The 23,533-nt window shown below is 37.2% G+C and overlaps 1 protein-coding gene across 1 annotated transcript in view; it reads left to right on the top strand.

The window, feature by feature from the left end:
• The window catches only part of LOC139862517 (xylan O-acetyltransferase 1-like), a 40,674-nt gene extending 17,921 nt beyond the window's left edge, over positions 1-22,753 (top strand). Inside the window, 1 exon segment of the mRNA XM_071851137.1 lies at positions 22,405-22,753. Coding sequence (XP_071707238.1) covers positions 22,405-22,753 — 349 coding nt within the window.
• Positions 22,754-23,533: the final 780 nt, after the last annotated feature.

Genomic DNA, 23,533 nt, shown 5'->3' with positions numbered 1-23,533 from the left:
ATTAATATTTACTAGTATTATTATGATTATCATTTATCATTTTATAAATATTAGAATCCTTATTATTAACATAAGTATGGTATTAGTATTAATATTATTTTAGAGTTATTATTATTAGTATCATTAACAGTTATCATTTTCATTTTTTTTGCTATTAGTATTATCATTATTAATAAAATTATTATTATTATTAGTAAATCATTATTATCTAAATTATTATTTTAACAAATAAATCTTTTGTACACTATATATATACTTATGGTATATACTATGATTGTATTAATAATTCACATAACAAACTAATAAAATTTCATAAATACAATACTAACCACAAATATATGTATATAAATATATTAATGTCACTATTTATATAAACGTAAATCATTATAGATATATATACATAAAATCGATATATATATAAAATATAACTTAAAATATAATATAAGTATACGTTTTAAAATAAAGGTTAGAATAAATTCTACAAAACTATAATATATAAATAATACATATTAATAAATGAAATTTTGTAACTTACATTATACGTATTAATATATACACAATTGATATAGGTTCGTGAATCCGAGGCCAACCCTGCATTGTTCAATGACGTCATATGTATTTTTACTACAAAATACAGTATCGTGAGTTTCATTTGCCTTTTTACCCTTTATATTTTTGGGCTGAGAATACATGCGCAACTTTTATAACTGTTTTACGAAATTGACACAAGTACGTGAAACTACATTCTATGGTTGGATTATCGAAGTCGAATATGCCCCTTTTTATTAAGTCTGGTAATCTAAGAATTAGGGAACAGACACCCTAATTGACGCGAATCCTAAAGATAGATCTATCGGGCCCAACAAGCCCCATCCAAAGTACCGGATGTTTTAGTACTTCGAAATTTATATCATGTCCGAAGGAGGATCCCGGAATGATGGGGATATTCTTATATATGAATATTGTTAATGTCGGTTACCAGGTGTTCAATCCATATGAATGATATTTTTGTCTCTATGCATGGGACGTATGTTTATGAGAAATGGAAATCTGAAATCTTGTGGTCTATTAAAATGATGGAAACGATTGTTTAAGTTAAACTAATGAACTCACCAACCTTTTGGTTGACACTTTAAAGCATGTTTATTCTCAGGTACGAAAGAAATCTTCCGCTGTGTATTTGCTCATTTTATAGATATTACTTGGAGTCATTCATGGCATATTTCAAAAGACGTTGCATTCGAGTCGTCGAGTTCATCAAGATTATTATCAAGTCAATTATAGTTGGATATATTATGAAATGGTATGCATGCCTGTCAACTTTCGATGTAATGAAAGTTTGTCTTTTCAAAAACGAATGCAATGTTTGTAAAATGTATCATATAGAGGTCAAGTATCTCGCGATGTAATCAACTGTTGTGAATCGTTTATAATCGATATGGACTTCGTCCGGATGGATTAGGACGGGTCTTCACAAGTTGGTCTTCAGATCTGATAGATGGAAGGGAAATGATTTCATCATCTAACTTTTCTCTAATAAAATGTCGATCGATTTCAACATGTTTGGTGCGGTCATGTTGAACTGGGTTCTCTGAAATGGCAATGGCTGCTTCATTGTCACTTAAGATTTGAATAGCTTCTTTTGGAGGAAAACCAATCTCTGTTAGAAGCTTCTTGATCCATAAGGCCTCGACTACTCCTTTGGCTAGTCCACTGAATTCTGATTCGGCACTTGAAAGGGATACAACCTTTTGTTTCTTACTTCTCCATGCAACTAAATTACCTCCGACAAGTGTGAAGAATTCGGATGTAGATTTTCTATCCCCTTTTTTCTTCGGCCTAGCTTGCATCTGTATATATTTGATTCTTTAGGTGTCCATGTCTTTTAAACACAAATCCATGATCCGTTATTTTCTTCAAATATCTGATGATTCTCATTACAGCTTCCATATAGTGAACTTGTGGTTGATGCATGAATTGACTCACAACTCCAACTGCATGAGCTATATCTGGTCGAGTGTGAGCAAGATAAATGAGTTTTTCCACCATCCTTTTGTATTGTCCTTTATCAGCAAGATCAGCCTCATCTTCCATATATAGCTTTTGGTTTGGAATCATCGGAGTATCAGCTGGTTCACAGTCAATCATACCTGTTTCTGCAAGAAAATCAAGAATATACTTCTTTTGACAGATAAATATTCCCTGTTGAGATCGTAATACCTCAATCCCCAAAAAATATTTAAGTCTGCCCAAGTCTTTCATTTCAAATTCTTTAAATAAGTTCATTTTTAAGTTAGAAATCTTCGCTTTATCATTTCCTGTTGTTATCATATCATCAACATAAATGATTAAGCATGTAATTAAATTTTTCTTTCGTTTAAAAAAGAGTGTATGATTCGAGTTACTTTGTTTAAAATCATATTTCTTCATAAATAGTGTGAACCTCCAAAACCAAGCCCGTGGGGATTGTTTTAACCCATATAAAGCTTTCTTAAGACGACATGCTTCCCTATTTTTGAAGTTTTCGGAGAATTCTGGAGGGGCTTCCATATAGACTTCTTCCTTTAGTTCGCCATGTAGAAAGGCATTCTTCACATCAAATTGGTGAAGTGGACATTCTTCATTTGCAGCAACTAAGAAAAGAACCTTGATGGTATCAATCTTCGCAACTGGTGAGAAAGTCTCGGAATAATCTATTCCATATGTTTGAGTATATCCCTTGGCAACTAGCTGGGCTATGTATCTTCAATGGTACCATCTGGTTTGTATTTTATCGTAAACACCCATCGATTTCCTACTGGTTTTTTTTCTTGAGGAATGATACATTTTTCCCATGTGTCACTTTTCTTGAGTGCTTCCATTTCTTCTTCCATGGCCTTTCTCCATTTGTCAAATTTCATTGCTTGATCAACTGTGGCTGGAATTTCTTCAGAGTATAACACAGAATTGAATTTCCGTGCTTCACTTGATAGGTTCCCATGTGCAATATTCGCAACAGGGTATCTTGATCTTTGAGCTTCTTGGTGAGTATCTCTTTGGTGGTACTCCTCTGTTGGTTCTTTGTGGTAGAACATATCTTTCTGTGGTTTCAGCGGAAGTGGAATTGTTGTCAAGTGGTATATCGTGAATTTGATTGTTTTGTTCCTCTTGAACTTCGTCACTTGAGGAGATTTCATTTGGTTCAATGTTAGGTGAGTCAGGACTAGGATTTGGTGATTCGGGATCAGGATTTGATGATTCGGGATCAGGATTTGATGATTCGGGATCATGATCTGATGTTGGTGGATTTGGTGATTCGGGATCAGGACTTGATGTCCGTGTTTGAATGTTATCAGGTTTAGGTATCCAGGTTATCCAACTAAGAGTGTCATTATCCTCTTTCTCCCCTTCACTCGTGAGTTGGGTATCATAAAATTATTCGGGATCAGGACTTGATTTTTGGACTATAGCACCAATATCCTTTTTGGTTTATTCTATAGCCAACCATGACACATTTTTCCGCACAAGGATCAAGTTTGGTACGTTCATGTTTTGGGATATGGACAAAGACCGAGCACTCAAATATTCGAGGTTCAATGCTAAATGAAGTCGGGAGGTTATGGAATTGGGAAAGAGTATCTTTAGGGGTTTTTGTGCCCAAAATTTTAGTGGGTAAACGGTTGATAAGATAGGTAGCGGAAGCAAGAGCTTCGGGCCACTTCGGGGCCTTGGATTCAATTAATAAAGCTCTTGTCATTTCTAAGAGTAGTCGATTTTTCCGTTCGGCTACTCCGTTTTGTTCGGGAGTATGAACACACGATGTTTGGTGAATAATCCCTTTATCTTCACAAAACTGTTTCATTGAAGTATTGACAAACTCACCCCATTATCAGATCTTAAAATTTGTATATTTTTATTGAATTGAGTTTGTACCATTTTATAAAAGTGGGAAAATTTTTCAAACACTTCTGAATTGTTCTGAATTGTGGGTTAGAAAATAAATCCGGGTCATGCATGAATAGTCATCAATAAATAAGACAAAGTACCGAAAATTTATCCCCCCAACAACTGGTGCTGGACCCCACACATCAGAATGGATTAAAGCAAAAGTTACTTCTTTTCTAGTATTACTAGGTTTAAATGTACTTCGGTGGCTTTTAGCCAAAATACAAGTTTCACAATTTAAGTTTACATTAGACGAAAAAAGACTAGGAAATAACGCGTGTAAATATCCGACTGATGGGTGACCCAACCTCCTATGCCATAACCAATCTTCCCTCATAGGTTTTCTGTGAGCAAGCATCACGGTACCTTGTTGGGTTACTTCGTCCACATAGTACAACCCACCCCGTTCGGTACTACGCCCAATAATTACCCCAGTCTTAATATCTTGTAGGATACAAAAGGTAGGGTGTAATAGCACAGAACAATTAAGTTCTTTTGTAACGTGGCTGACCGATAACAATTTATGAGACAGGGCAGGAATATACAAACAATTGGATAATTTCACAGTTGGAGTGACTTCAATTTTCCCACCCCCTTCTACTTGTACAACCCCTCCATGGGCAGTTTGAATTTTGTTAACTCGAGGGTTCGATTCAGAATAAAAGTCGGTTTTTTCAAAAGTCATGGTGTGAGTAGCACCACAGTCAAAGATCCATTGGTTATTTTTGGTGTTATTTGAAACAATACTAGCTTTTTCGATAAAACGAGAGTTGTTCGAACATTTATTTTTACAAAAAATAGAGTGTTGGGCCTTATCAGTTTGTTTATTTGTAATATGATGTTGAATCTGGGCCTTGTCTAAGTTAATCAAGGAATCATGGTCCAATACACTAAACTGATTATGGATTTGGACTTCCTCTACATGGGCCTTTAATCTTGGCAGCCCATTTTTAAGACTAGTACTAGTCCATCTTTTTATTAGGGTTGGTATAGCAACCGGTCAATACCCCCTCCCCTTTTATTCTATTCGATTGAGAGAAAGAGGTAGAAAGAGAAACAGCCTTTCTCTCTTTCTTTGTCTCGATGCAACTTTCTGTGTTAACACTGTTCCCTTTTTCTTTTTTGTTGACTAAGAAAGCAATGGTGTTGGTTGGTACACTAGTACTCCTTCCATCCCTTTCGTTTGGTTTATTCAAAGAAATGAAACACCTAGGTTTTTCAGCCGTTGTTTGAACGGATCGATTGGGATTGAAGTCAATCGACTTTCCCTTCATGTTATGTTTCTTCGATTTTTCTGAAAACTTAGGGTTTGAGGATTTTACCCTCACCCAATTTATTTTCGTTTCTGGTTTACACTCAGTTAATATTGATTTATTATAATCAGGAAGAAAGGTAGAGTTAGGGTTTGTGATTTTCATCTCAAACCCTTTACCTCCGTAAACGGAAGCTGCGAATCCAGTATTGGTGGTTTGTTGGTGTCCATCGCTGTTGGTGAGCTCTTGATTGCTGTCGACCGTTGTTATTGTATCTCTTACTGCCACTGTTGTCGTCATCCCCAACTTTTCAGCCACTCTAATATTCGAGCACTTTTTCCGAATTCCATCTCCTTGGAATGGCTTGGTTTTGTTGGTGGTGACCGGTGAGGTTTGGCAAAGAGCATTTAGGTAACTTTTATCATTTGTATAATGAACTTTTATTTGAGTTTGATTTGAGCTACCGTCTTCGGACATGGCGGCTCAAATTGTGGTAAATGATTGAAGCTTTGAAGTTGTTTGTATGATCCAGAATCAGCAAACCTTCAGCTCTGATACCATGTTTTCAATGTTAAAAGTAATGATTTTGATCTTGTATTGAATATGAATAATGTTTGATACAATTGAATTCTAACTCATTACAAAGTGTGGTTATTGTTAGGAATTTATGGACCCAACAACGACCACCAATCGAAAGATTGTGATCCCACAAACGACAAACGGACAGAATAACAACAAGAAAAGTAAACGACACAAGATATTACGTGGTTATATGCAATCGATGTGATTGCTTTAGTCCACGGCCAACTAGAGAGCTTTTTTATTGATTTTTCGTGCTTAGGGTTTGTAACAACCCGACTTTTTCCGTTTACTAACGTTACTTGTCCGTTAAATATTTAACGGTGATTACTTAGAACCTTATGTGTTTAACAGAATTAAATGCATATTTGATCCTAGTGAATTACTTGAATTAATATGTTATATTAATTTAAGAACTTATTTCGGATAGCGAAATAACTAGAAAAAGTTACGATTAAGTTAATCGCCTAGAAAGCTTTTCAGTTTACGGAACCTAGAGAAACGAGAAAATAATTATTTTTAATAATTATTGACTTTAAGTAAAACAAATTTAATTTATTATTTATTTAATAAATTAAATCCGGTGATTTCGTTTCAACGACTAGCTAATGTTAAAGAGACCCGGTACGGTTAACGGTACTCGAAACGGACCACGCGCACATGAGTATTTAACAAAGACCGAGCCCGAGACCACCCTAGTGGGCCATTCGGCCGAATCCCCCTCCCCATCCCTTTGTTGGACTTGTTTTGGTCCATTACTTGGCAATTGGGTCCATTTAGCTAATTAGGCCCTAACTCGAACTATATAAGGCATGAAATTAGACCACAACCCTTATTCTTTTTCTTTCTTGAACGAAAATTTGCTCTCCCCCACCCCCTTTGAGGCCGTCGGCCATCACCACCACCATACCACCTTCAAAAGTTAAAATTAGAAGAAACCCCGTCACGATCGTTGTTCTACGCGTCATTCTCTAAACGATAGTACTTGCAAATTGTGATTCTAAGGTATAATTGGAAACCCTAATCTATTTAGATCTGATTTCAATCAATTACATAGTGCAATCAAGTCTAGTTCTCTATTAATGGTGTCTTGTGTTATCGTTTATCGTTTAATTGCTCGATTGATGTTGTTTGCATGAAAAACGAATAAGTATTTTAATGATCTGATAAAATTGATTGAGGACTGATCATATAATGTATCTAGATGGATAGATCTCAAAAAATTAATAAATTTGGACTTTGGATTTGCATGATTTCGTTACCGGATGCTTAAGTTATGATTAATCGAAGTTTCGTTAGGGTTTCACATGTAATCCGAATTTTCTGAGTTGTGTGATTTATGATTTGGCTAATGATAAGTGTACTAATGTAATCCTTGTGAAAGATCATGCATGTTAGACTTAAGATTTACGTTTACGTTAAACGCTTTTGTAATGCTTCCGTTAAGTCAAAACGAAGATTTGGTTCTTAAAGTGAGCTGAATCAGTTTTCAAAGTTACATAAAAATTTCTAGAGTGAACTAGGAGCCGATTGAGACTTTTATCTTATGGAATATGCTATTTTATATGTTTCTTGACATATTTCATTTGTATGCGAGCTTGCGAAAACGTGAATTACCATGAGATATATGCTCGTCTATGTGATATGTCTGTTTGATGAACAAAACTGGAATGTATATAAAGATTGATTAAACTGTACAAATTGGCTAAATATATGTCTTTGATTATTTTTCCTATAATATTTTGGAATGTTTTGAGATGATCCCAATTGTCCGTTCATCAAAATCTATTTTCTATATTTTCTGAGAAATAATTCAAAACTGATGCGCGTGCTGAAACAGATTTAGTAAACCGTAACTAGACCCCTTCTAACTTCTGACTTTTATATATCGTATGAGGCTTTAGCCAGACTTTTTGGAATCGATTTTAAGTGTTTTTATGATCTGGAGTTGTTCATAATTTAATGATTTGTGTAGTATGAGCTATAGTTGAATCTTTCTACGATGTACGTATTTCAAAGGCATGCTTTAAACTGCGAATGTGCAATTTGCTTAACTATAAGTTGTAAAGTGATACTTGACCTAGGTTTGACATGTTGACCATGTTTGAATGACCTACTGATATGTTTGACTTTAATTGACCACTTTGACCGAGTTGACTTTTGGTTTGACTTTAGTTGACTTGCTTAGATTAGTTGACTTTTACTTGTTCGTTGAGTCAGTCTGAGCACTAGGACTTTGCGTACACTATGGATTGACATAGTATGACCTATATGTGTATACTTAAGATGACTTATATGATTAGGTTGCGTTGTTTAGTTGAGATTGTTCGACTACAGTACGTTTTGCTAAGATATTTCAGGTGCTTTTGCTAAGGTGAGTCTACAGTCCCATTTTCTTTAACATTTTTGGGATGAGATACATGCTGCTTTTGAAACTATTTCTTAAACTGTTTTTACAAACATATTACATATTAGGCACGAGTAACTTACCAAGAATATACATATGAGTTCAGATCAAAAATCCCTTAGCTTGATTGTATTGGTTACTTTGTAAGCTCGACTTATAAGGACGGTACCGTTAGGTTTGACAAACCTCACCGCAACATAAACAGGTGCTTATGTAGTTGTTACTCGTACACTTGATCAGTGTATCACCAGGATAGGGTAAACTGAATACGTGGGCTCGGCCTACGCACAGGTTAAAGCTTTATAATCAAGTGCTCATGATAAGTGTATATTATTACGAAGCTTTTCAGAAATCTCGTGGCCTAATTTACGAAGAATGTTACTTAAACATGATGTTTACAAACTTGAACTAGACATGGTAATGTCTACAAGCAGATGGAACAAAAAGAACTTTTTGATGTCACTCACAGTTGAAACTTGACATCTTACAAACAGTTTATTACTTAGCATTTGCTATATGCAAACTTTTGAGATTAAACCTTAGCGGTTTATTCAGATAAATGATTTTGAGAAATAATTTTCGACAAACGATTTATGGAAACTGTTTTATGAACATACGAGAACTATTTACTCAAACCTGTAGATTCACTCAACTTTATGTTGATCCGTTTTGCATGTTTTATCTCAGGTATTAGTTGCTTCCGCTGTAGAACATTGTTGTTATGTAGAAGTCAAGCCAAGCAATGGGACCAGAGTTAATACGCCGTTAGTGGATTCTGACGGGGTATTACATTTGGTATCAGAGCTTTGACTATAGGGAACTAGGATACATTAGTGTGCTAACCGTAGGGTGCATTAGTGGGTCTAGTCTATAGCCGTGTACTTAGAATGACTGTTATACGTCATGCTTGCACTGTTTGCTCTACTATGCTACCCGTAGGGCTACATATTAGATATCACATGCATATACGCATCTATACCCATAAGGATATGGACTTGGACTAGATGTATGATATCACGAATCACATACGTACACACGACGTGACACTTAAGAGCATTAAGTTAACTACGCTATCTTGAACTTATGGAGTGATGTCAAATGGATATGTGAGATAGCGTAATGTAATGACCGGGATTACATTACGGTAACTCATATAGAAGTTCCGACATCGTAAAATAAGGAATTGGGAGCAAGTCAAGTAGGTCACTAGGATAAACACCGTTTAGAACATGAACTGTATAATCTCAAAAAATGAGTAGCAATTTGCACTGTGCGAATTAATTGTTATTATAAGTTATAAGAAACGTATAATCACGTCACAACTCGTCACTATTCGACACTGTCTGTCACCACCGATCATTACTTGGCACTACGAAGACACTACCTAGAACATACTCGTCACCTCATACCACTATTCCTTACTACACATCGTTACTAACTACTACTCGACGCCGCCTCACACTGCTAGACACGACTGATCGCTACTTTCTCACTGCTGTCATTACTAGTTACTACTACCTCCATCTCATTCCAATAGTCCACAGACAAAAAACACGCAGTTTTAGGAAATCCCACTAACTTCATTTCTCCACCAATGAAATATCTTCTCTCTCCAAATCCACCAATGAAATATCATCTTTCCTTTCTATTTATGGAAGTGGACTATCAGAATGGGACAACCCAAAATGGAATACTAGCCTATTGGAATGAGACGGAGGTAGTACTTAATGCTACTCGTTGCTACATAAGACTGTTGAGTAGTACTCATTACTACCAGCACCTCTACGATTTGCTACTAGCCACTATGCATCACGACTCATTTGTGATATATCTTTAGAGGATGAATTCCTTGTAACAATCTGCACAATCCGTAGTAGATATTGTCTACTTGGCGTCCAACTTTCCTATCATTCAGCCACCCGCGGCTTCACGATTTTAATTTCCAATACTAGTCTACCAGAAGAGGTATTCACACCTTCCCTCATAAAGGGTATTCCGTTCTTCTTCCCCACCAATGTGGAACAAGTCTGATAACTCACCCTGCTTTCAACATCAACTTCAATGAAGTCATCAAGAATACGTTCTTACTCAACAAACATAATGCTTATGTCCTACTGATATCGGTGCCGAAAGAAACTTTTTCGTTAGAGAATTCTGTCACAACATTTGGAATCCAATATCGACCTTAGACAACGTGAACCCTATGGAACTATCAAATGGGAATAAATTGCATCATGATTAATGTCATTTCAGTTTAAGGAGGTTCTGCTTTAAGAAGTTTGATCGTACACTCCCATCGTAAACATCTCTCACCTGATCTCATCCTAAACTTTAATCGATGATTTCTCCTAATCTTTTACAAATTATAAGCTAAGACCCATACTGTTAAGCTCATAACAATCTTCCATACCGAACAATATTTTTTTTGACGATTGGCGAGCCATTACAATAGAAATTTACTTGAGTGATGTTTGGGGATAAATTATTTTACTTGGACTACCATATTTCTTTATTTGACCTTGTGATTTAAATGGACTGGTTGTCTGAAGACACAACCGAGGTTGTTGCGACCAAAAGGCCATTCGAATTCCTTTTACCGAAGATGAATCAATGATGGTGTACGGAGAGAAGATCAGTACACCGTTGCGTTATATTAATTTCTCGAAGGTTCAGAAGTACATGAGATAAGGATGTCTCACAATTCTAGCACATGTGAGCAAAGTTGAATCAGCAGTTAAGAGACTCGAAGATGTCCTAACCGTTAGAAATTTTCCTTAAGGTCCTTCCGAAAGAATTACCATATCTTCCACCGCATAGAGATGTATAATTTCAGATTGACTTAATGCCGGGAGTGGCACCTGTAGCGTGCACCATATAGACTTGCACCTTCAGAATTGCAAGAGATGTTTTGTCAGTTACAAGAGCTTTTAGAAAAGGGATTCATTCGACCGAGCTCTTCAACATGGAGAGCACCTGTGCCCTTTGTTAAGAAAAAAGATGGATCTATGAAACCTTGTATCAAGAATAGATACCCGCTACCAAGAATCAATGATTTGTTAGATCAGTTGCAAGGATCTGGAGGTTACTCTAAGATGATCTGAGGTCAGGTTACCATCAGATGAGAGTAAAAGAGATAGATATACCGAAGACAGCATTTAGAACACGTTATAGACATCATGAATTTACCGTAATGCCATTTGGATTGACGAACGCACTAGCAGTGTTCATGGATTTCATGAACCGTGTGTGTAAGTCATATCCGGACAAGTTTGTTATTGTGTATCGACGATATTCTGGTATATTCAAAGAATGAGGAAGAACATGAACAACATCTTCGGTTAATGGTAGAGATGCCCAGGAAGGAGCAGTTGTACGCTAAATTTTCAAAGTGTGACCCTTGGTTACAAGAAGTTCAATTTTTGGGTCATATCGTAGGTGTCAATGGTATTCACGTCGATACTGCGAAGATAGAAATGGTCAAGAAATGGGAGACTCCTAAGTCACCAATGCAGATACGACAATTCTTAGGTCTTGCCGGTTATTATAGAAGATTCATGGAGGAATTTTCTACTATTGCCCGACTGTTAACAGTATTGACTCACAAGGGTAAGAAGTATTAATGGACAGAGTTGCATGAAGCTGCATTTCAGTTGTTAAAAGAGAAGTTAACGACTGCACCGATTTTGTCTTTACCAGAAGGAACCGAGGATTTCGTGATTTCCTGTGACGTTTCACGACAGGGTTTTGGTTGCGTGTTGATGCAACGTACGAAAGTGATTGTGTATGGATCACGACAATTGAAGATACATGAGTTGAATTACACGACTCACGATTTAGAACTTGGTGCTGTAGTCTTTGCGTTGAAGATGTGGAGACACTATTTGTATGGTACTAAGTTTACTGTTTTCACGGATCACAAGAGTTTGCAGCATACTTTCGATCAGAAACAGCTTAATATGAGACAGAGATGTTGGATCGAACTATTGAACGACTACGACTGCGACATTAGCTACCATCCTGGAAAGGCTAATGTAGTTTCAGATGCATTTAGTAGGAAGGAAAAGGTTAAGCCTATTCGAGTTAGAGCATTGAATATGACTATTCGAAGGAACCTTACTTCTCAGATACACGATGCACAACTAGAGGCGTTGAAAGAAGAGAATGTTACTACCGAATCGCTTCGAGGAATCGATAAGAAGTTTATTACTCGAGAAGATGGAACCCGATATTTCATCGACGGAATATGGGTACCAAAGTTTGGCGGATTAAGGGAACTAGTGCTAGATGAGGCACACAAGACAAGGTATTCTATTCACCATGGATCCGACAAGATGTACCAAGAACTTAAGGCACTGTATTGGTGGCCTAACATGAAAGAAGATATGGAAACTTATGTTGGTAAGTGCCCAACGTGTGCTAAGGTAAAAGCAGAGCACCAGAGATCGTCAGGACTACTAACACAGCCAGAGATTTCCCAGTGGAAGTGGGAAAATATTGCTATGGATTTTATTACTAAGTTGCCCAAGACTGTGGAAGGTTATGATACGATTTGGGTTATCATTGATCGTCTCACAAAGTCTGCTCATTTCCTACCGATTAAGGAAACGGATAAGATGAAGAAGTTGGCATAGATCTATATAAAGGAGGTGGTTTCCCGACATGAAGTGCCGATATCCATTATTTTCGACAGAGGCAGCAGATTTACATCTAGATTCTAGCAAGCATTGCATGAGGCAATGGGAACTCGTTTAGATATGAGTACAGCATAGCACCCTCAAATAGATGGTCGAAGTGAGAGAACCATTCAAACACTAGAAGACATGTTAACAGCATGTGTTATCGATTTTGGAATCGGAGGGGATAGACATCTCCCGTTAGTAGAGTTTTCCCTATAACAATAGTTATCACGCAGGTATAAAGGCTGCGCCTTTCAAAGCACTGTATGGCAGAAAGTGCAGATCACCCGTATGTTGGACTGAGTTAGGAGATAGTCAATTGACTGGTCCTTAGATCATACATGAAACAACCGAGAAGATCGCGCAGATATAAGAGAAACTTAAAACGGCGCGAAGTCTTCAAAAGAGTTACGCTGACGTTAGAAGGCGAGATTTAGAATTTCAGGTTGGAGATAAGGTTATACTCAAAGTATCACCCTGGAAGGGTGTAGTGCATTTTGGTAAAAGAGGAAAGCTAAGTCCGAGATATTGGACCGTTTGAAATTACCGAGAGAATTGGACCATTAGCGTATAGGCTGAAACTACCGCAGGAACTCAGCGAGATTCACGACACTTTTCACGTTTCTAACTTGAAGAAATGCTTATCAGGCGAAAGTTTGGTAATTCCTTTAGACGAGATACAAGTCGATCCTAAGCTTAATTTAGTTGAAGAACCTGTAGAGATTATGGATCGCGAGGTTAAACAACTAAAGCAAAGCAGAATTCCAATCGTTAAAGTTAGATGGAACGCCCGTAGAGGACTAGAATTCACGAGGGAGCGTGAAGATCAGATAAGGCTGAAGTATCTGCAACTGTTTCCCTAGGAGACGGCTACGGCGGACGTGCACTAAAATTTCGGGACGAAATTTTTCATAACAGGTGGGTAATGTAACAACCCGACTTTTTCCGTTTACTAACGTTACTTGTCCATTAAATATTTAACGGTGATTACTTAGAACCTTATGTGTTTAACAGAATTAAATGCATATTTGATCCTAGTGGATTACTTGAATTAATATGTTATATTAATTTAAGAACTTATTTCGGATAGCGAAATAACTAGAAAATGTTACGATTAAGTTAATCACCTAGAAAGCTTTTCAGTTTACAGAACCTAGAGAAACGAGAAAATAATTATTTTTAATAATTATTGACTTTAAGTAAAACAAATTTAATTTATTATTTATTTAATGAATTAAATCCGGTGATTTCGTTTCAACGACTAGTTAACGTTCCGGAGACCCGGTACGGTTAACGGCACTCGAAACGGACCACGCGCACATGAGTATTTAACAAAGACCGAGCCCGAGACCACCCTAGTGGGCCATTCGGCCGAATCCCCCTCCCCATCCCTTTGTTGGACTTGTTTTGGTCCATTACTTGGCAATTGGGTCCATTTAGCTAATTAGGCCCTAACCCGAACTATATAAGGCATGAAATTAGACCACAACCCTCACTCTTTTTCTTTCTTGAACGAAAATTTGCTCTCCCCCACCCCCTTTGAGGCCGTCGGCCATCACCACCACCATACCACCTTCAAAAGTTAAAATTAGAAGAAACCTCGTGCACGAACGTTGTTCTACGCGTCATTCTCTACGTGATAGTACTTGCAATTTGTGATTCTAAGGTATAATTGGAAACCCTAATCTATTTAGATCTGATTTCAATTAATTACATAGTGTAATCAAGTCTAGTGCTCAATTAATGGTGTCTTGTGTTATCGTTTATCGTTTAATTGCTCGATTGAAAAAACGAATTTGTATTTTAATGATCTGATAAAATTGACTTGTGGACTGATCATATAATGTATCTAGATGGATAGATCTCGAAAAATTAATAAATTTGGACTTTGGATTTGCATGATTTCGTTACCGGATGCTTAAGTTATGATTAATCGAAGTTTCGTTAGGGTTTCACATGTAATCCGAATTTTCTGAATTGTGTGATTTATGATTTGGCTAATGATAAGTGTACTATTGTAATCCTTGTGAAAAATCATGCATGTTAGACTTAATATTTACGTTAAACGCTTTTGTAATGCTTCCGTTATGTCAAAACGAAGATTTGGTTCTTAAAGTGAGCTGAATCAGTTTTCAAAGTTACATAAAAATTTCTAGAGTGAACTAGGAGTGGATTTAGACTTTTATCTTATGGAATATTTTAGTTTATATGTTACTTGACATATTTCATTTGTATGCGAGCTTGCTAAAACGTGAATTGCCATGAGATATATGCTCGTCTATGTGATATGTCTGTTTGATGAACAAAACTGGAAGGTCTGTAAAGATTGATTAAACTGGACGAATTTTCTAAAGAGATGTCTTTGATTATTTTTATACTAATATTTTGGAATGTTTTGAGATGACTCCAATTTTCCGTTCGTCAAAATCTATTTTCTATATTTTCTGAGAAATAATTCAAAACTGATGCGCGTGCTGAAACTGATTTAGTAAACCGTAACTAGACCCCTTCTGACTTCTGACTTTTATATATCGTATGAGGCTTTGGCTAGACTTTTTGGAATCTATTTTAAGTGTATTTATGATCTGGAGTTGTTCATAATTTAATGATTTGTGTGCTATGAGCTATAGTTGAATCTTTCTACGATGTACGTATTTCGAAGGCATGCTTTAAATTGAGAATGTGCAATTTGCTTAACTATAAGTTGTAAAGTGATACTTGACCTAGGTTTGACATGTTGACCATATTTGAATGACCTACTGAGATGTTTGACTTTAATTGATCACTTTGACCGAGTTGACTTTTGGTTTGACTTTGGTTGATTTTTGTTGACTTGCTTGGATTAATTGACTTTTACTTGTTCGTTGAGTCAGTCTGAGCACTAAGACTTTGCGTACACTATGGGTTGACATAGTATGACCTATATGTGTATACTTAAGATGACTTATACGATTAGGTTGCGTTGTTTGGTTGAGATTGTTCGACTACATTACGTTTTACTAAGATATTTCAGGTGCTTTTGCTAAGGTGAGTCTAAAGTCCCATTTTCTTTAACATTTTTGGGATGAGATACATGCTGCTTTTGAAACTATTTCTTAAACTGTTTTTACAAACATATTGCATATTAGGCACGAGTAACTTACCAAGAATATACATATGAGTTCAGATCAAAAATCCCTTAGCTTGATTGTATTAGTTACTTTGTAAGCTCGACTTATAGGTACGGTACCGTTAGGTTTGACAAACCTCACCGCAACATAAACAGGTGCTTATGTAGTTGTTACTCTTACACTTGATCGGTGTATCTCCAGGATAGTGTAAACTGAAGACGTGGGCTCGGCCTACGCACAGGTTAAAGCTTTATAATCAAGTGCTCATGATAAGTGTATATTATTACGAAGCTTTTCAAAAAGCTCGTGGCCTAACATACGAAGAATGTTACTTAAACATGATGTTTACAAACTTGAACTAGACATGGTAATGTCTACAAGCAGATGGAACAAAAAGAACTTTTTGATGTCACTCACAGTTGAAACTTGACATCTTACAAACAGTTTATTACTTAGCATTTGCTATATGCAAACTTTTAAGATTAAACCTTAGCGGTTTATTCAGATAAATGATTTTGAGAAATGATTTTCGACAAACGATTTATGGAAACTGTTTTATGAACATACGAGAACTATTTACTCAAACCTGTAGATTCACTCAACTTTATGTTGATCCGTTTTGCATGTTTTATCTCAGGTATTAATTGCTTTCGCTGTAGAACATTGCTGTTATGTAGAAGTCAAGCCAAGCAATGGGACCAGAGTTAATACGTCGTTACTGGATTCTGATGGGGTATTACAGGGTTACAGATTACAATAGGTATATTTATACTGCTAATCAAAATTAGGAAACAAATCGAATAACTTGCTGGCTACGCATACTGTCGTGTTTTGCGAAACTTTGTCGCGTTCTGCGACAAACTGCATCAGAACGTGACAAAGTGGTTCAGAACGCGACAACTTCTGACACCCACTTCTGCCACTTTTGTCTCGTTTCAGTGCACTTTATCACTTTGTAGTCGTGTCGCGTTTTGCGACAAACCTCACTCAAACCCGATATCAGAACTCGACAATTTCTTGTTTTGATCTTCTTTGCAACTATCCAACAATCTCCCACTCAAATGAGAGCAAAACCCAAAATCTCGTCAACCCCAAAACTAACCATTTCAACTAAGAATGTCAAACCACCTCTCGTACTGCCAATCAAACATGGGACACGCAAACTCAACATCGCTGGAAGAGCAGAGTTTCGATACAAGGTCTTCAACACTACTTGTCGAAATTAATACTAATAACCCTTAGAACTCTCTAGTTGACATCTTCTTTCATCAAGTAACAAGAAGACCAGTTGAAGCTATGCAAAGCTTCAACTTCCCGATCGTAACCACCTTAGTACACATATGAGCAGGATTCTTCGTACCAGGAATTTTCTTAACAACTAAAGTACCATCTTCAATAAGTTCACGAATTTTATGATACCTTAGATTTATGTGTTTCGTATGACCATGAAACACCGAGTTCTTCACCAAATGAATAGCACTTTGATTATCACAGTGCAAGACATGATCTTGTTGAACTCGTCCCAACTCAAACATAAAATTCTTCAGCCATACAAGTTCTTTGCAAGCTTCTGCTGCTACCATATACTCAGCCTCCGTTATTGACAGCGCAACACAACTTTGAAGTTTGGACATCCAACTGACCGCCGTCTTACCAACCGTGAAAACATATCCCGTAGTGCTTCTACCCGAATCGTCACAACCACCCAAATCAGCATCAACGTACCCTCTCAAAATGGAATCACCTTTTGTGAATCGCAACCCCATTTTAGAAATACCTTTCAAGTAGCGCAAAAGCCACTTTATACCTTCCAAAAGCTCTTTACCCGGATTCGACATAAATCGACTCACAACTCCCACTGCATAAGCTATGTCGGGTCTTGAACAAATCATTGCGTACATAATACTACCCACTGCTGACGCATACGGAATTTGAGCCATCTCCTCTTTGTCTACTTCCGTTGTAGGTGCTTGACTTTTCATTAACTTTAAGGTACCGCCTAAAGGCACGGATCTTGCCTTTGAATCACCCATGTTGAACCGCTCTAAAACTATCTCAATATACTTGGTTTGAGAAAGTTAAAGTACTTTCAACCCGATTCCTTTCAATACTCATTCCGAGTATCCGTTTAGCAGCCCCTAAGTCTTTCATCTCGAATGCGTGAGACAACTTTCTCTTCAATCTGTTGATCTCTGACATATCCGATCCTGCAATCAACATGTCATCAACATAAAGTAACTATATAACATAGGAGGACTGGAATTTCTTCAAGTTTCAACAATGATCTGACTCGCTTCTTGTAAAGCCACTCCTTGTCATAAATTTATCAAACTTCAAGTACCATTGCCGTGGTGCTTGTTTTAACCCATACAGACTCTTCTTCAATTTGAAAACTCATCTCCCTTTACCAACTACCTCGAAGCCCTTTGGTTGCACCATATAAATCTCCTCTTTAAGATCCCCATGTAAAAATGCGGTCTTTACATCTAACTGTTCTAGATGTAAGTCATCAGCAGCAACAATACTCAAAACCAAGCGAATAGTAGTCATCTTCACAATCGGAGAAAAGATCTCATTATAATCAACTCCTTCCCTTTGTTGAAACCCCTTAACTACCAACCGAGGTTTGTATCGCTTTTTCCCGTTCAACTCATCTTTGACCCGAAAGACCCATTTACTGTGCAACGCCTTTTTCGTTGGAGGTAATTTCACTAAAGACCTTGTCTTATTCTTGATAAGTGACCCCATCTCTTCTTTCATAGCAAGCTCCCACTGTATGGATTCTTTAGATTGTCTTGCTTCAAAATAACTCTCGGGTTCACCATTCTCGGTATAGAGCAAATAATTTGCTGATGGAAAAACCTAACAGTAGGTTTGGGCGTTTTACTAGAGCGTCTCAATGGTGTAGTAACGGGTGATGGTGATCGAGTTAAGTCACCGTCATCCCCACCAATAGATCTCTCATCATTTTCGGAGCTAGCACCACTCTCCGAATCATCTCCATCACTTTGATCCTCACCGTTAATTGGCAATTCAATAGTTCCCGAACTCCCACTAGAACCTGTATTCATATCAAAAAACTTATCAAGCATAACCAGACTATGATTAGAATTAACCGTTACCTTAGTGCCATACAACGAGCTTTCATCAAAAGTAACATCTCTACTACGAATCACCTTCCTTGCCTCATTGTCCCAACACCTATAACCCATGTCATCTAACCCATACCCGATAAAAGTACACTTTCTTGATTTAGCTTTAAGCTTGTCTTTGTCAATGTCTTTGGTTTTCACATACACATTACAACCGAAAACCCTTAAGTGAGCCAAACTCACCTTTTTACCGGTCCATTCTTCTTCTGGAATTCAAAACTCTAACGGTGTTGAGGGTCCCCTGTTAATCAAATAAGCTGTCATATTCATAGCATCTGCCCAAAACATCTTTGGTAGACCCGCATGTAACCGCATACTCCTAGCACGCTCATTGAGCGTCCGGTTCATGCGTTCGGCAACCCCATTGTGTTGTGGTGTTTCTGGAACAGTTTTCAACATACGAATATCATGTTCCGCACAATAGTCTTTAAATTCTTGACTGATGTATTATCCTCCATTGTCAGATTTCAAGCACTTAACTCTCAAGTTAGTCTCGTTTTCAACAGCAGCTCTCCACATTTTAAAAGTAGAAAACACATCAGATTTAACTTTGAGAAAGTAAACCCATACCTTTCTAGTGGAATCATCAATGAAAGTGACATAGTAGCGGGAACCACCATGCGACTCAACCGTTGTAGGTCCATAGACATCGGAATGAACAAGTTCAAGCTTCTCATTCTTTGGCGCAATTCCCGTTTTCCCGAATGATACCTTCTTTTGTTTCCCCATAGTACATGGCTCACAAAACTCGATATCCACCTTCTTCAAACCCGGAATCTTCCCATTAGAAACTAGCAATTTCATCCCCTTCTCACTCATATGCCCAAATCTTCAGTGCCATAGAGTAGAATCGGCCCCTACATTACTCGTGACATTAACCTCATCATCATCGAATACCTCGACCATGTATAAAGTTCCCCTTTTATGTCCCGAAGCCACGACTTGACCATCCTTTTGAACATGCCATTTGCGATCACCGAAGGTAGTATGATTACCTTCTTCATCCAATTGACCTATAGAGATAAGCTTCCTTTTCAAATCCGGAATGTACCTCACATCTTTCAAAGTCCAATTGGAACCATTGGATGTCTTCAATGTCACATCTCCAATGCCTCTTATGTCTAAGCGTTTGTCATCTGCCAATCTCACCTTCCCCCGATACGCCTTTAAATTCTTCATCATCTCCTTACTAGGATTAGCATGGAATGATGCACCCGAATCCATGATCTAAGCTTCAACCGAATTTTCAACATAACACACCAAAGCGTCATCCGTATCCTCGGAAGTGAAGTTCACCCTAGCTTTATCCACCTTTGGATTCTTACATTGAGTGCTAAAGTGACCCTTTTGATTGCAATTCCAACAAACCGCAGATTCTCGGTCCTTAGAGTTATATCTCTTTTTGAATTTCTTACCCTTCTTCGTACCCTTATCGTTTTTCCTGCCCCTGTCGGTATTTAAGAGCGACCCCGATGATTCCCCGGAATTTCTCCTACGAGTTTCTTCCCCTAGAATCAAATCCTTGATCCCCTCAAGCTTGAGCTTAGTGGTTCATGTGGAACTACTAACTGCAGTAACTGTACCCGACCAACTTTCAGGCAAAGACGAAAGCAAAATCAGTGCCTGAAGTTCATCATCAAACATAATCTCCACCGAGGCCAATCTTGTAATGAGATTGTTAAAATCATTGATATGATCTGCAGCACACGCACCTTCTTTCATCTTTTGGTTGAACAATTGACGCATGAGAAAAACCTTACTAGCAGCGTTAGGTTTTTCATACATGTTTGTAAGTGCCTTTAAGCACCCCAAACGTAGTCTTCTCGTTAATAACGTTGTATGCAACGTTTTTTTGCAAGAGACATCCTAACCGCCCCTAAAGCTTAGCGATCTTGGAGATCCCGATCTTCTTGTTTAACACTATCAGGCTTCTTCTCTTCAAGTGGTAAGTGTAATTTTTTCTGGTACAAATAGTCTTCTATTTGCATCTTCCAGAAACCAAAATCTTTCTCATCGAACCGATCAATCCTAAACTTTCCTTCGTTCGCCATCGTGCCCAATACGAATCTTGTGCTCTGATACCAGTTGTTAGGAATTTATGGACCCAACAACGAAAACCAATCGAAAGATTGTGATCCCACAAACGACAAACGGACGGAATAACAACAAGAAAAGTAAACGACACAAGATATTACATGGTTATATGCAATCGGTGTGATTGCTTTAGTCCACGGCCAACTAGAGAGCTTTTTTATTGATTTTTCGTGCTTAGGGTTACAGATTACAATAGGTATATTTATAGTGCTAATCAAAATTAGGAAACAAATCGAATAACTTGCTGACTACGCACACTGTCGTGTTTCGTGACATTTTGTCGCGTTTCGCGACAAACTGCATCAGAACGTGACAAAGTGGTTCAAAATGCGAAAACTTCTGACACCCACTTCTGCCACATTTGTCTCGTTTCAGTGCACTTTATCACTTTCTAGTTGTGTCGCGTTTTGCGACAAACCTCACTCAAACCCGATACCAGAACTCGACAATTTCTTGTTTTGATCTTCTTTGCAATTATCCAACAGTTATATGCACCAAGATACTAATAGCTATTTCTATTAAGAGTTAGGCTCCATATTTGTTTTTGGAACCACTTTTATGTAAAGGGAAATATGCAGTAGCTGGTATCCGTTTTCTTGTCTTGATTTGGCTGACATTTCTAATATTGTGACATGTTGTGAGAACCTTTAATAAGAAAGGATGAGAATACCTTTCTCTGATCCTAAGGTCAACTTACCTCAAAAGGTAATCCTCCAAGTGCAGTTAAGTAGATATATTCTTTAACAGTAAACTAGTGAAAAATTGATCATGACAATAATTGAGACAAAACCCGCCAAATCTTAACCAAATAGTTTCAATGACACAATCCAACTAAATCTTACCAAATGTTGGTATCGTGAAATATAGAAATGAAAGCTGAGAAACAAACCAACTTGGACTACCTGAAATCCACCACGCGAAAACTTGAATATCCACTCGAAATCCCCTCCTTTCACAACCCTAAAACTACCCATCGAGAATAAAAAGATACATTAGAACAAAGAAGATTTTGTACGAAGGTCAATGTCAATAACATCTGCATTATTAGGTGTAGTTGATACATGTCAACCAACCTAAGGATATTAGTTGCAAACAAAGGTGACTTTTTAACTAAACCTATATATTTTAAATCAAGAACAATAACAAATATATGTAGTAGTGCTTGAATCGATCTTTTATTGCTTATTTACTAAATGAACTTTTATGTAGGAGTTTGGATTGGAACAATCCCGATGGCAGAAGATGTGCAAAAGAGACTAGTCCAATCACTAATATGTCAATGCCAATAAACGTTGGTACAGATTGGCGTCTCTTTACGGCTGCAACAAATGTGATTCAATCAATGAAGGTTCCGATCCATTTTCTTAATATAACTTCTCTTTCGGAATATCGTAAAGATGCACATACTTCAGTTTACACAATTCGTCAAGGAAAAATGTTAACGGACGAACAAAAATCTGATCAAAACACATATGCAGATTGTATACATTGGTGTCTTCCAGGGTTGCCTGATACATGGAATGAGTTTCTTTACACACGTATTATTTCTCGAAGTTGAGCGGCCATTGCAAGTCAAGAGTGATCGATTTCTTATAGGAACTATTAACTGATATTTCCGTTAGCATACCTTGTACATAGGACAAAGCGATTTTACATTTTCTTGTGTTTTATTTTATCTTCTTTTTTTTTTTCAAATTTTGTTGTGGAAATTTGATTACAAATGCAAATTTTAATTGTCCCGTATGTACATTGAAATGTTGAAAGGAGAAATAATTGAATACAGAAATTGTAAGTGTGCTTGTCATTTCGGTTTCGAGAGCCCAATAACGCGTCAAGTGAGCCAAATAACATGTTATGTATGGGTAGAGATCAACAAAAATCGGTTTCGATTTCGGTTTTACAGAGTTGATTTTTTCCGGTTTAAATGTTCGGAATCATTGTTTTTGGTTTTCAACCGGTTTTTACCGGTTTGGTTTTTCAGCATTCGACTTCAGTATAAATGTATAACTGAAATATTCGATAAAAATGCAAGTAAAAATTAAAATTAATCAAATACAATAAATTCAAAAACGACACAACTTTTATTGAAATAGTAATATAAAATACAAATACTCATTACAACCTATATCATAACTTTTATTTAGATAATACAATTATGCAATGTAGGGACTGTTGGATGTGAAGGATATCAAAACAAAAGGATTCGGACGAACAGGGAAGGCGCGACGCAGCCTAGTATATGAAACAGAGCATCAGATTTGGAAAACGACTGTCCGGAGAATTGAATTGGAGGCGCGGTGCGGCACGGCTTCGTCTGGCGAGAAGTTTCCAAATTTAT

The sequence above is a fragment of the Rutidosis leptorrhynchoides genome, chromosome 8 (assembly GCF_046630445.1).
Source record: "Rutidosis leptorrhynchoides isolate AG116_Rl617_1_P2 chromosome 8, CSIRO_AGI_Rlap_v1, whole genome shotgun sequence".
NCBI classification, from domain to species: domain Eukaryota; kingdom Viridiplantae; phylum Streptophyta; class Magnoliopsida; order Asterales; family Asteraceae; genus Rutidosis; species Rutidosis leptorrhynchoides.
The sequence above is the reverse complement of the archived record's forward strand: the minus strand, read 5'-3'. Positions and strand labels throughout refer to the sequence as shown.